The sequence below is a fragment of the Barbus barbus genome, assembly GCF_936440315.1.
Source record: "Barbus barbus genome assembly, chromosome: 4".
Classification (NCBI taxonomy): Eukaryota; Metazoa; Chordata; class Actinopteri; order Cypriniformes; family Cyprinidae; genus Barbus; species Barbus barbus.
Genome location: NC_136732.1, coordinates 39,724,567 through 39,740,394, shown reverse-complemented (window position 1 = coordinate 39,740,394; position 15,828 = coordinate 39,724,567). Strand labels below are relative to the sequence as shown.

Here is a 15,828-nt window from a genome sequence, read left to right as displayed (position 1 = left end):
AATCTGCGCTTGGATTTAGTTTTTATTATTGTTGTTGTTGTTTTGTCGCTGTTGTTGTTAATAATAATAATAGTAATAATAATAATGATCCGGCTATCTTATCATTGTCACGTTTTCATTGATCTTAATTTCCATATTTATATGCTGCAACATTGTGTGATTTTCATTGAAATATTAGAGTAATACTTCGCTCGTTTTTCTCTAATCCTCAGACACGAAGACTGTTGATGTTGATCAAATACTATGCGAGTCTATCATTTTAAGTCCTTTTCATCTATTTGTGCAGATCAGCTTAAGACATTTCCCTCCTCTCGCCGCTTCACTCCAGTCCAGCGGGGGGCGCTAAAACACTCGTTTGTTTGCCAAACACCATTAAACCTCAGAGGAAGAAGATTCGTTTTATTTTTTGAATGTATGTAGTAAATATGATGATCAGCGTAACAGTCTTTTTAGCAATATAAGGAACAGGCCTTCTGGGAAAGGGTTTGAGTGATAATCAGATATTTAATGTGGTTTTGACATGTTTAGAGCTGACAGGACTAGACCACACGATTTAGTGTTTGATAGATATACAGTAGGTGGCGGTAATCTTCCTGAGGAGTGAACGGCCATTGAACCAAACGAAGAAGAAGAAGATTAGTTTCACCGCGCTTTCTGTTGTTTTGTCCTGATGCTGGCTCAATACAAACGGTTAGAAATGTTGTTTCTGTAAATATAAAAATACAGTTTTTGAATCAGGTCAATAAATACCTGTAATATTCTCATCCTCACAGTCGTGACTAAGTTTTGAATCAAGCAGGAATATCTGGAGGAGTATCATCTGAACTGAGATCTGCTGTGAAGATGGTGTTTGTTAAAGAAGAGAGTGAGGAGAACATGATTGAACCAGAAACCAGGAGAATAAAACACGAGGAACCAGAAACCTGGAGAATAAAACACGAGGAACCAGAAACATGGAGAATAAAAGAGGAACCAGAAACCTGGAGAATAAAACACGAGGAACCAGAAACATGGAGAATGAAACAAGAGGAACCAGAAACCAAACATAAGGAACCAGAAACATGGAGAATAAAACACGAGGAACCAGAAACCTGGAGAATAAAACACGAGGAACCAGAAACCTGGAGAATAAAACACGAGGAACCAGAAACATGGAGAATAAAACACGAGGAACCAGAAACATGGAGAATGAAACAAGAGGAACCAGAAACATGGAGAATGAAACAAGAGGAACCAGAAACATGGAGAATGAAACAAGAGGAACCAGAAACATGGAGAATGAAACAAGAGGAACCAGAAACCAAACATGAGGAACCAGAAACCAAACATGAGGAACCAGAAACCTGGAGAATAAAACACGAGGAACAAGGAGGTTGGTGTTGGTATTCTTTATTTGTCTTTAATGACTGTTTGTGGTACATGCTTTCAAAGCTTTAAATACAGGGTGTCTGCAGGTCCTTGTTAAAACAAGGCCTTAACTGTTTCTACTAGAAATGCGACTGAACAGACACAGAGAAAATTTAATTCGTTGACTTTATTCTTGCTCTTTACCCCTGGTTTCACAGACAAGGCTTAAACCTAGTCCTAGACTAAAATGTTAGTCTGAGCTGTTTCAACTGAAAGAAACTTGCACTGACTGATCTTAAAATATATCTGTGCCTTTGTTGTGTCTCAAGATGCACACCAGTAAAGTTTTTTCAAAGGCACATTTATAAAAAAAATCACTTAAATGTCTTAATTGAACTATGGCCTAATCTTGGTTTAGGCTAAACCCTGTCTATGAAACCGGGCCTTAGAGTCATAAAGCAGTGTTTAACTCTGAGCGTGTGTTTTTTTTTTTACATTAGTAGAAGCCAAAAACGCTACAGGTCTGTGGTTACCCTATATTTAAAATGCATTTAAGTATAGTTCAGATTTATTAACAGATTTACTGACAGATAAAGCGAAAAAAATGTAATTAAACTTTATTTGGAGTATTACTTGTGCGTGTTAATGTCACTTTTACTGAGGATTGTGTAACATCGCCCTTTAAATGCAAAATATTTAAAGTGTACTTAAAGTATACTTGCAATAGTTTCAATTTAGCACAATCAAATATACCAAGTACGTCTTTAATTGGACTTCAGCACTACTTCAGCACAATGAAAGTGCATTAAGTACAAAATTAGTTCCAATTTAGCAGACTTGAAGTATATCAGTTTAGTATACTGAATGTAAAGCTGCAGGGCATGTAAAGAAATACATAAAAATTAAAATGTATTTGTAGCATACTTAGCATGAAATAAATGTATTTCAAATACAGTTAAGTATATTTATTTTTCACTAGGGTATTTTCAACCATTATTTGCTTTTTCTGTACATTTCACTGTGGATTTTAAGCGTTTCACAGGTTTGCAAACAGACTTTTACTGTTAGATATAAACCTGACAGTATTGTCACAACATGGCAGTGTTTGTAATGTCTGATCTGTGATCAGTGATTTCTGATGTGTAATTATTCAAGTTCAGTCAGATTTCATTCAAAATCTTTTGTTTTATTGTGTGACAGTAAGTCAAGCCAGTGATCAAACTTAACATTGTTTTTCCTAATAGTATGAATATAAAATGTTAGTTAATATTTAATATGTTAGTTAGTTAATCATGTAATCTAGATACAGTAAGCGATCAAAGACACAATCACACAGTGCGAGTTTATCTGGACAATTTATTATCATCAATTAATTAAAAGTTTAACAAAAATTACATGTTTAGGGCACTATTAAATGTTTTATTTTTTCTCACCATATTTTTTATTGTTACCAAAGTCTGTGTTTTAGCATGTCTAAAGCCCTATTGGCACGGGATTGGTATTACCTGGTGACCTCTAGTCATTTTAAATAATTGCGGAGGTTGTCTGTGATCTTAATCCCGTGCGAATCGGCATCTATAATATTAGTCCCGTGCGAATCGGCATCTCTGTGATTTGGCAGGTCGTATAACATTTTTCAAGGTTTTTGTTTCCTGTGCCTTTTTATCCATCTTTTGCAAAGAATGGAGCTGCGTTGGAGTGTTTGATAGTATTTTGGGTGCTGTCATATCGCTACACCATACCATTTTTTTTAGAAAGAGAAAGCTGAAAAGGTTTAATGTGTTACAAATAAAACAAACAAAGCTTGAGATATTATTTTAACCTGGTGAAATTATATCTAGTAAATGACACTGGGCACAAAACTATATTAGTTTCTTTTCTTTCTTTTTAATCCATCTAACTGGACCATAGAACGGGACTTTAAAGCCTTGACATCAGGGAGATAAGTCAGTAATTTCGAGTAAAATCACAGGCTTTGCTTATCCCGTGCGAATGCACCACACGAAATTCAGATGTGGGGTGAATCACACATGGTCCCCAGATAATACTAATCCTGTGCGAATAGGGCTTTATTATATGAGTTTGTAAAACATATATTTATTCATTTTTTTCTTAAAGTAGCCTTATGATTTTTTTTTCCCTCAAATTTTGTGTATTATTTTTTTCTGGTTATCAAATAAACGGATTATAATTAACAAATAAAAATTAACAAATTATTAAAAATAATCAGTGTTTTATCTGGTCGGTATTGAAAAGTCAATTTTTTTATTTTACGCAAAATACGATATCTGCCGTGTTATTCTGTCATGTTTTCTCCCTTTTTTCCAAGCCGCGACAAACGCCAGTCTCCCTTCTCTGCAGAATGCGATAAATCCGCTCAACCAATCACAGCGCACCATTCCACACACTGTAAACAGTACCGGTAATGCTGGTGCTTTGAATACACCCGGCATCCTAGTTTTCTCATCTACTTTGTACTTTGTGATCAACAAACAAACAAAAATTAGGGCTGCATGATAAATCGCATGTGATTGTCATGCGCATCTCGTCATGATCTCCATAATGTGCTTTCAGATGGAGCGGAATTTAATACACAGAGCCGTAGATCACTTCGCAATATCACGTTCATTGTCGCATTGCATTCGATTATGAACGCGAAATTGCGTAGCTTGTCAGTGTAAGTGTTTTTATGAATGCCATTGACAGCTTATAGCACTAGTCAACTAAATGAATATAACATGGCAAAGATAACGCACGTTTGGAAGTTGAATGTAAGGGAATGTTATTTTGGAATTTCTGTGGTCTATTGTGATATTGTTGTTCATGTTCTTGTTCATGATTAAATTTTATTTTATTGTTGTAATCAATTTAAAGCATTAACAAGATAATAAAGACGTCCATATGAGAAACAATTACCGTCCGAATCGGGCTATAGATTGATTTTTTTTATATATGTATTATATAAATAGATATATATTAGTGCTGTCAATTTATTAATCTTGATTAATCTCGTTAATCACGATTAATCGCAAATTTAAAATACCAGGATTTACCTGTAAATGTGTTGAAATAAAGGAATGCATGACAAACTAGTTTAAGGAAACATAACCTTTCACGTCTCAGCCAGGTATGAGACATAATCCTTATTATTCTTTTGTTTTAATTCAGCCTTTATACTGACATTTTCTTGCGACCTTACATGAAGTATTATGACAAAATACATTATGAAGAAGAATTGGACCTGTTTTGCAGGTACATTAGAGCTAACATTAGCATCATGCTACATTAGACAATTTATGAGATTAATAGTACACTTTTACTCGGAACTCACTTTAAACCACCATCGAGTGTTTGTAATAACTTCCTTTTGCGATCACATGTGTATACTTTGGGCAGCCGCAGTACATTATAAAAGTAGCCCAAAAAACCGCAATCCACGGCTCTGTCATTTTTCCCACGACTGTATTTTCAAAATAGCCCAATTGTGCGGGATAACCACAACCCTGGCAACTCTGGCTCACTGTACCTTTATCACATATGAGTATACATATCTCTCTCTCTCTCGGTTACCTGCTCTCTCGCTCCCTTTCGCTTCACTTTTGTCGAGCTCAGCGTCATAATCACACAATCCCTGCGTCCCAATGTGCATACTATACACCCTATCTGCCCTAAATAGTATTGAAAATTACTAATATCACATAGAATTTAGGATGGATAGTGTGCACATTGGGACGCAGGCAATGATTACATTCCATGCTGTGATGACGGCAAAAAGTTGGGGTCAAACCATATCAAACGATTAATTTGCTATTAATGCGTTAAAATGGTTAGATTAATCACATGCGTTAATGCGTTAACGTTGACAGCCTTAATATATGTATGTATTTTTCATTAAAATCAGCTTGTCCATATTGTCATTGATTTACAAAAAAATTAAATAAACTGCACTAGTATGAGATCGATATCGGCAGATTGGGTTGCTTCTGAAAAAAATGGTATCATTGCATCCCTACTTATCACTTACCTTTATTTTGTTTCTTATCCATATGAGTTACAAAAAGGAGATGTTAGGCAGGATGATGTGTAGTGTTCGACCGATATTGTTTTTTTTTATGGCCGATGCCGATATCTTGGAAAGCAGAGTGGCTGATGGCCGATTTAAAGCCGATATAATTTTATTTGTTTTAATTATTATTTAAGAAATTTGACATCATTTTTAAAATTTATAAAAAAAAAAAAAAAGTGTAAAATAAACATGCTTATACTTTAAATGACAAAGTATTTCTCACAAATAAATAAATATTTAAAGGTGCCATAGAATGAAAAGCTGTCTTTACCCTGGCATATTTAAATAATAACAGTTCTGTACATGGAAATGACATACAGTGAGCCTCAAACACCACAGTTTTCTCCTTCATATGTAAATCTCGTGATTAAAAAAGACCACTGAAAAACAGGCGAATCAGAACATAACACCGACTGTGACGCAACAGCAGTGTTGGGGAGTAGTTAACTACAAGTAGCGACGCTACTAACTTAACTACATTTTTCAGTAGCTTGGCAGTAGCTCAGTTGCTTTTTAAACAGTGTAGCTTTTCCAGTAGCTAACTACTTTTTGCAGCAAGTAGCGGTGTAGCGCGAGCAAAAGCTACATTGCGTTTTGTCGAGCCTGCGCGAATCAGCGCGATGCAAGGATATTCTTCTTGTTAGATTACAAACTCATTTTTTGCCATTACCGCCACCTGTTGTTTATTCACGCATCTTGCGGCTAACGGTTCACTGACGTACAGAAGTGGGTTGACACACCCATATTATCCATGATGGAGCAAGACGTGGCGGCAGATTTGGAGGATGGAGAAACAACTAACGTTAATTACCCATGGCCTTATTTGTCCAAGTTCATGTCTCTCAAAGAAACGACAAGTAAAGGTTACACTTTTTGTAACAGTCTGAGATATTTGAGTGTTGTGTGTAATAAAACAATACTCTTTGAAATCATAATTGTATTGCATTGTTTTAAACACTAAATATTTTACTTAAAACATTCCTCAGACACTTATTCAGTTATTTATAATATACGTTGTTCAAAAAAATCAAAAGTAGTTTCAATGTAGCTAGCTACTTTTTGATAGTAACTTGTAGTGTAGCTAACTACTTTTCCAAAAGGGTAGCTTGACTGTAGTTTAACTACTTTAACTTACGAGTAGCTTGTAGCTTGTCAAACTACAGTTTCAGAGTAGCTTCCCCAACACTGCGCAACAGTCGGGATCACTACGCCTCCAACATTTGCATAAACCCGCCCTTGTTCTAAGCCGGCCGAACCATCAGAAGCTCTGCAGGTATTGTAAATAAATAAGCGCGGACAACAGCGAAAATAACAAAATAAATGTTATGTTCCAGGCCGTGCAGGGGGTGTGAAGTGCAGGGATGGATTGGTGTCTGCATTCAGAAAGGCACAGAAAGCAAATAACTAGTGCTGTCAAACGATTAATCGCGATTAATCTTATCCAAAATAAAAGTTTTTGTTTACATAATATATGTTTGTGCTGTGTATATTTATATGTATATATAAATACAAACACATACATGTATATATTTAAGAAAAATATGTTATGCTTATATATTAAATATATTTATATATAATTAAAAAATATAAATATATAAATGTATATGCATGTAAATATTTCTCAAATGTATGCTGTATGTGAGTGCATGTGTGTATATATATATATATATATATATATATATATATATATATATATATATATAATAAATATACACAGTACACACACATATATTATGTAAACAAAAACTTTTATTTTGAATGCGATTAATCGCGATTAATCATTTGACAGCACTACAAATAACGCGAGCCACTAAAGGGACATGGTTAGCTCCTTGCTAGCGGTAGCCTGTTACAGTACATAAGATTTCACTCTCAGTAAGGAGAGATGAGGATGATGGCGAATGACTTACAGATCCTGAGCACCACTGACAAGCATCTGATCTTGTGAAATGTGTGGTAAGTACTGTTGCTCCATAATGTAAACATAGTTTGTGTGATCGCGTCTCTTGAAAGTGAACTATAACGCGATCGATGGATCGTTCAAAAGCAGTTTCAATGCCTCGCATATTAATAACGGCTCCCTGATGCCCGCGTTTTATATACAGTATAATTACCCGACGATATAACTGCGAGAGAAAGTATTTAAATATATATTTTCCTCCCTGTGCTTCCTTCTTGCTGATGAGCCGTACTGTGAAACAGCCAATCAGAGCAGAGCTCAACATTGAGCAGCACTGTGAACCAGCCAATCAGAGCAGAGCTCATTATTATTCATGACCCTGCCAAATAAGCCAATAACAGACCGTTTCATTCTAGGGAGAAATCCTAGGGTTGTAAATGGACATGTAAAATCGTTTCTGGAGATTTTTTGCCCTTACCTAAGCCACATACCTTCTGTGTAGATATCAGAGAACAATTTAAAATACTGTATCAATGCATTCTATGGCACCTTTAATAAATATAATTAAAAAGGAAGTAAACACTGTAACCAACAGGGCACACCCTATTCTGGGAAGTTTGTGTGCATTGGGAATCATATTTTTTCAAATAAAGTATATAATATGAGACTTGATGGAGCCGGTCCCCAAGAATATTTTCAAAGTGTTACCGGTCCGTGATGTAAAAAAGGTTGGAGACCCCTGTTATAAGTAATTGCAAAAGCTGAATAATCAGTCAATGTCTACTGATTAATCAGTTAAATAATTGATGGTTAGTTGATTAATCATTCTTATAATCGTTAGATTAATCAATTAATCAATAATTTGTTGCAGCCCTAATACACAAATGTTTTCCTTTTTCCAAATGTCCCAATTGATTCTCATTTATTCATTTTAGGCCTGATGAAAGTGAAAGAGGAAAGACGAGATCTGAATGAAGTGGAGGAGAAACATAAGGATCAGAACGATTGTGATGTCAATGGAGAAAAATCAGTGAGTTGCAGCATTCAAATAACAGAAGTCCAAAGTCCTTTCCGCTGCTCTCAGTGTGGAAACGCTTACAAACATAAAAGAAGCCTTATGAAACACATGAGAATTCATAGTGAGGAAAAGTCTTTCAGCTGCTCTCAGTGCGGAAACACTTTCGCGTGCAGCAAAAACCTTAAGAATCACATGTTAATTCATGCTGGGATAAAGCCTTTTACCTGCTCTCAGTGTGGAAAGAGTTTTACCAGGAAAAGTCTACTTGAGGATCATTTGCATATTCACACTTCAGAAAAACCTTTCAGCTGCTCTCAGTGTGGAAACACTTTCACACGCAAACCAAATCTTATGACTCACATGTTAATTCATACTGGAATAAAGCCTTTCAGCTGCTCTCAGTGTGGAAGGAGTTTTACAAAGAAAGAACACCTTAAGAATCATTTGGTTACTCACTCTTCAGAAAAGCCTTTCAGCTGCTCTCAGTGTGGAAAGCCTATCGCAAGTAAAGAGAGCCTTAAGACTCACATGTTAATTCATGCTGGAATAAAGCCTTTCAGCTGCTCTCAGTGTGGAAAGAGCTTTACAAAGAAAAGGCAACTTAATGATCATTTGATAATTCACTCTTCAGAAAAGCCTTTCAGCTGCTCTCAGTGTGGAAACACTTTTACTCGTAAAACAAACCTTAAGCATCACATGTTAATTCATACTGGGATAAAGTCTTTCAGCTGTTCTCAGTGTGGAAAGAGTTTTATTAAGAAAGGACACCTTAAGGAACATTTGCTAACTCACTCTTCAGAAAAGCCTTTTACCTGCTCTCAGTGTGGAACCTCTTTCACACGTAAAGAAAGCCTTAAGAATCACATGTTAATTCATACTGGGATGAAGTCTTACAGCTGCTCTCAGTGTGGAAAGAGTTTTATTAAGAAAGGACACCTTAAGGAACATTTGCTAACTCACTCTTCAGAAAAGCCTTTCAGCTGCTCTCAGTGTGGAAAGTCTTTCCCACGTAAAGACAGTCTTAAGAAGCACATGTTAATTCATACTGGAATAAAGCCTTTCAGCTGCTCTCAGTGTGGAAAGAGTTTTACACAGAGAGGACACCTTAAGAATCATTTGATAACTCACACTTCAGAAAAGCCTTTCATCTGCTCTCAGTGTGGAAAGTCTTTCAACTATAAAAGAAGCCTTATGAAACACATGAAAATTCATAGTGAGGAAGAGCCTTACACTGTGTCCTAACTACACGCAACGACACGACACGCAAAAAAAGGTATCTCTTCCATGTTAATCAGAGTTTTTGTCTTAACTAGCCACGACGGCAGCGCGCAAAATTTCTAATTTAGAAACTGTTTCTATTTCCGCGACGTCGTGGCTGGAACAACAACATACAAACTATATGACAGTGCTTGACGCTGGAACCTTGTCACGTCGCATGTAGTTAGGACACGGTGTTATGGCTGTTATCTGTGAGGAAACACTTAATATGTAATGAAAACCTTAAGAATGACATATTAATTCATACAGGGATAAAGCCTTTCAGCTGCTTTCAGTGTGGATAGAGTTTACATTTGTCTACATTTATTCATTTAGCAGATGTTTTTATCCAAAGTGACTTACAATTGGGGAATGCATCAAGCAGTTCATCTCAAAGAGGCAAACATACACAGGAAGTGCTCGTAAAACCAAATTTCAGGCATTGTTCAAATAAGTAAAAGCTAGAAAGGGTAAGATTAAAGAAAAGCTAAAGCAAGTTCTGTTTTTTTCAAGTAGTGACGAAAAAGATTGAGTATTCAGCCATCGATTGAAAATTGTTAGGGAATCAGCATTCCGGATTGGGGTGGGAAGATCATTGCACCAGCCAGGAACGGTGAACACAAAAGTTCTGGAAAGTGATTTTGAGCCCTTTCTGTGATGGTACCATGAGGCGTCGCTCACTCGTAGATCTCAGTCTTCTGAAGGGGATGTAGATTTGTTATAGTGAGTGGTAGTAGAAGGGTGCTGAGCCTGTGGTTTTTCTATATGCAGGCATCAATGTCTTGAACTTGATGAGAGCCACAACCTTAAGCCAGTGCAGGGAAATAAAAGCAGGGTTTAACATGGACTCTTTCGGGCTCCTTGAAGACCAGTCGTGCCGCTGCATTCTGAATCATTTGTAGAGGTTTGATTGTGCTTGATGGAAGTCCAGCCAGAAGAGCGTCAGAAGTCCGAAAGAGCTTTATTGCCAATTATGTTTGCGCACACAAGGAATTTGTTTTAGTGTCACAAGCTTCAAAGTACACAGACACAAAAACATAAACAGAAATAACCCACAAAAAGGAATACATTTTATGTACAGGTGTGCTGTAGATAAAGTAGAATAGGAATAGATTAAAACTTAAGTTGTAGGGATATACTAGGATGTAGGGTGATAAGTATAAGATTATTGCATATACTTTTATTGCACAATGGGAGAACATTTAACTGTTCATGAGGTAGATTGCCTGGGGAAAGAAACTGTTCTTGTGCCTGGCTGTCCTAGTATTTGGTGCTCTGTAGCGCCGACCACATGCGAAAAGTTAAAAAAGAGATGGCTTGGATGTGAGGGATCCAGAGTGATTTTCTGAGCCCTTTTCCGTACTCTGGATGTATACAGTCCTTGGAGGGTGGGCAGGGGAGCATCAATAATCCATTTAGCAGTCCGAACTGTTCTCTGTAGTCTTCTGATGTCTGATTTTGTAGCTGAACCAAACAACACAGTGATTGAAGTGCACAGGACAGACTCATTGACGGCTGAGTAGAACTATTTCAGCAGCTCCTGTGGCAGGTTGAATTTCCTCAGCTGGTGAAGGAAGTACAACCTTTGTTAGGCCTTTTTAACAATGGAGTCGATGTGAGTGTTCCACTTCAGGTCCTGAGAAATGGTGGTGCCACAGTGCTGTCCATGATGGTGAGTGGGGGAAGTGCAGGGGAATTCCTCCTGAAGTCCACTATCATCTCTTCTGTTTTGAGCGTGTTAAGCTCCGGGTTGTTGTGACTGCACCAGACAGCCAACTATTTAACCTCCTGTCTGTAAGCAGGCTCATCTCTGTCCTGGATGAGACCGATGACTGTAGTGTTGCCTGCGAACTTCAGATGCTTGACAGAGGGGTCTTTAGAGGTGCAGTCGTTGGTGTACAAGGAGAAGAGCAGTAGGGAGAGGACACAACCCTGAGGGGTGCCAGTGCTGGTGGTGCGGCTGTTGGATGTGAATTTACCAATTCTCACTAGCTGTTGCCTATCTGTCAGAAAGCTGGTGATCCACTGACAGAGAGCTGGGTTCGTTTGGTCTGGAGGAGTGTTGGAATGATGGTGTTGAAAGCATTGCAGTTGTCCAGCCTAGAAGTGACAAGGGCCTGGACAAGAAGTTGTGCAGCATACTCTGTCTGATGTTGTTTCATCTGTAAATGAGGATTTAATCATCACATGAGAATTCACACTAAAGAGATGCCTCACCAGAAAATTCATGCAAATTAAAAGCATTACGTCTGTCCTGTTTGTGGCAGAATATTTCTACGGGTTTTAAAAGTGTGGAAAATTGTGTGCTGTGTAGGGATGGATATTGTTAAGGTTTTAAAGGCATTACTGTTCTTACTGTTACTACTGATCTATTTGGTATTTTTATTGGTTGTTTTTTTTATTTGGCTCAATTCTTAGGATGTGAACTTCTCAAAGCTATAAAACTATGTAATATGTTCAAGCTCTCTGAACAATTAGTTTCTTGTTCTGTTTATATGTAACACACTGCTACACAAATAAATGTACTGTTTAAATTCAAATGTGCATATTCTTTTTCTGTGTACTATAATATAGACTTTTCCCAGTAAATGTTTACCTACCGTTGAAATCAACCTGTAAACACACATATGGGACCCAAATTGGTTGCATCTACGGTCAATTTTGTCCCATAAAACAACACATCATCTGCTGGCAATTTTAATTCTATTTAATTGTTCAAAAAACATGTTGAAACAATGAATCAAACACATCAGGGTTATGTTTAGTAGTATAAAGGCAATTCCCTTCATTTCAATGGAGAGCCAGCAATTTCCAGGCGACGTGAGCGACAGGATGTAGGGGTGTCCAGCGCCTACAATGGAGGAAATGTTTGTAGAGCTATGACAACAATACTCCTGCATTTATGATGTTTCCTCAAGGGACTACTGCAACAGTGAACAAAAGTCAAAAAAATATATATTTTACCTCAAGTTCTCTTTGGAGGACTAAAAGTCCATACTGTTCTCTTCATGCAATCCAGGTATGCGTCCACTGTTAGGTTTTCTTTTGGACTTTTCTGATGACAAGACAGCAAGAGCAAAACACACTATTAGGTAGCGATTGTTTGTTTATGCTCACAGTACCTTCTGTTAGTCGATAATAGGGCTGCACGATATATTGTATGCGGTGTCATGCGCATTTCATCAGTAAAGCCGGTTCTGTGATTATTAATAAATCTCCATCACCTGTTTTCAAATGGAGCGGCATTTAATACACAGAGCCGTAGTTCACCGACAAGCTACGCAATTCGTGCCCACAATCGCAGATGAATCACCTGCGATATTGAACGTGATATTGTGTATCTTGTTGGTGAACTACGGCTCTGTGTATTAAATGCCGCTCCATTTGAAAACAGGTGATGGAGATTTATTAATAATCACAGAACCGGCTTTACTGACTAGATGTGCATGACTATCGCATGCAATATATTGTGCAGCCCTAGTCGATAGTCTGTGGTGGTTTCCCTTCTCTATGAAGAATCACTCTCAGAGCCTTGTGGGGTTTTGATGCCAGAAAATACTTTATTAAATGAGAATAAAGCCGAGAAGTTTTCTGCAGAAAAGATCTCCAGAATGTTTTCTGTCATCTCTTTAAATAGTCTTTTCTCTAGGCGTCTTCAAGACATTTCAGACACACGTTTTACCTTTTTAGGCCGTGTTTACCTTATATATACAATTTAGTCTCTCTCTAGGGAGAAGCTATACATGTTATAGTAAAGAAAGCCTATAGCCTGCCTTCAACACACACATGCACATGATTATGTGACATGATTATTGTGACAAGAAACACATTGTCACAGTAAAGCAGAAATATGCATATGCATTTTCATTAAACATATATTTAACTTTATCCTTCCGATTCATGCTGTCTTTTGACTAACTACTTTATGAAATCCTACATTCATATAGGTGGTTTTGTCCTGACCAGTCCTTGGTGGATTTCATGAGTTGAACAGAGGGAAGCAGGTTTTTCAAAATGGTGCTCATCTCACATTATCAGTCTATCGTGCATAACTCATTATGGGTTAAGAAGAATGATGACAGGGTCGTATCGTCATCAGGGGCAGTTCTAGACCCTTTTTAGGTGGGCTTCAGCCCCCCTATTTGTCATCTCAGCCCCCCTAAAACTATACTCAGCTAGCTGAACGATCAGGCCAGTGCTGCTTCCTCAAGAAAGTCTATCATTCTTGCTCGTTTATCGATCTCAATGTGGTACTCACACGCTGTGATAGATCGTAATGTGTGCGCACATGTTTGAATGAACACACACTGAGTGACATTTTACGGACAGCACACCAGTACCAAATTGCAGCCTGCTTTCATGAAAGTGCCTTTAAATGGCACGATTTTCTGTTTCTATTTGGTGTGCTGTTTATATGCAGAAACTGACTTTGCATATGGCGTGCATATTTTTTCAAAAGTATGTGAAATGGTTAGGTTTAGGGGTGTGGGGAAGGTGCGTGTCATCATAAGCACGCCAAAGTAAGTTTTTGCATATAAATAGCACACCAAATAGAAACAGAAAATTGTTGCTTTGAAACGCACTTCTTGAGCAAATACACACAATATTATGGCACAATTGCTGTCTTGACGAGTATCCAAGAAGTTAAACATAATCGGTTATGTCTTAAATAAACATAAACAGTTACGAAAATATTGGATGTGTGTCAGTGTAACGGATCCATGCATTTCTTATATTAATCAAACAAGAAAAACATGAGAATCACTCACTGCTCTTAAGTAACTTAGGTAATTGTGTCTAATTACTTCATACAGTAATACAGTTTTCATAAGCACAGTAAAATACTGTTTATTTAGGTCATTTGTATCTTTGTATCCAATGGTCTCTCTGAGGGCTAAGCTAAGCCTCTCTAAAGATGATCATCATCCTTCCTGTTGTGTGGTCATCCCTTCAGGATTTGCGTTCAAAGCAAACTCGGCTCAGGACAGGATTCAGAAGCTGTTGTGAAGACCAGAGTTGGTGATCCCGGGAAGATTGCAGAGAGCATTTCAGGTTTCTTAAAGCTGTAAACCATTATTGGTATGGGCATTCTTGATAAGAAAAACACAGCAGCTGGGCTGACCATCTCACCACTCTCATTCCAACATGTCCAATTTCTTCTGTACAGCAATGTAGTTAACGCTTTGTGGTCAATTCATAGCAAAAAAGTGATGCCCCCACATGATGCCAAGCCATGTCTCCGTTTACTACAGTTAGCATGCAGGCTAATGCCTCTTTGTCCGCTGTGGAGTATTTTCTTTCAGCCGCAGTGAGCATTTCTGCAGCATCTGCGTGTTGTCAAATCTCTGCCAGGACCATTGTCAGATGCATCAGTCGACACTGCAGTAGTAAGAGAACGTTTAAAGAGAGCGGGACTGGGCTCTCCACCAGCACTGCTTTCACTCTATTCAAATTAAGTATATTTAATTAATTAATTAATCATTTGTAGCTTCTGCAGTCCATTCAAACAAATTGCATTTCTCACAGGAGCACGCAGTGGCTCTACTTCTGTATCAAAGTTCAATAAGAATTTGCTGTACCAAGAAGTTCATCAGAGGAACGAAAAAAGAAAGGGTATTTCTGTATTTTTTGGCTGCTTTGCGGTATACATATATATCTCTGTATTTTGTATTTGGATTAAACAAATAAATAAAGTGAACGTAACCATGTAGGCATGTGCAAAAAAAAAAAAAGGGTTGAAATCACACTACATTGTAACATTGCAATCTAGAAACAAAAATAATGATTTTAAAGCAGAAGTTAAATTTACTAAACTAAAAATGAAAATAATAAAAAAGCACATACTAGGTTCAGTATGTCCTCCCTAGATATTTTCAGATCCGCTCGTATCAAACTACTGTATATCGATATTAACGGTATTGCTTCATACTGTATCGCTCATAACATATATATGTCGAGATATCGTACAAACTCGATATACCGCCCAGCCCAGTCCAAGCAAGTCGTGTGGAGTCTGAGTTGCTTTGATGTGAGCTGCATCAGGCAAGATCCAGTTTTTTGAGACCCAGAAATTTTACAGATGTATCGTTGAATGAACTATGGACTACGTTGACGAGAGTGATGTGGAAGTTTTCATGATGAAGCTTACACTGGTGATGTACTGAAGAGAAAACGGATTTCACAGTAAATTATCTAATTTTCAGCAGTAAGAAAAAAAAGTGTTTTAAAGCTTGTATTGTA

The 15,828-nt window shown here is 37.4% G+C and overlaps 1 protein-coding gene across 1 annotated transcript; it reads left to right on the top strand.

Annotated features, from left to right (window-relative positions):
* Positions 1 to 773: 773 nt before the first annotated feature.
* LOC306868639 (uncharacterized protein) lies at positions 774 to 14,657 on the top strand (the record flags this gene model as incomplete). The annotated part of the gene is made up of 3 exons (XM_079414898.1): positions 774 to 1,372; positions 8,249 to 8,396; positions 14,543 to 14,657. The coding sequence occupies exons 1-3, from the start codon at positions 844 to 846 to the stop codon at positions 14,655 to 14,657; spliced, it is 792 nt and encodes a 263-aa protein (XP_079271024.1). The 5' UTR covers positions 774 to 843.
* Between the last annotated feature and the right edge of the window lie 1,171 nt (positions 14,658 to 15,828).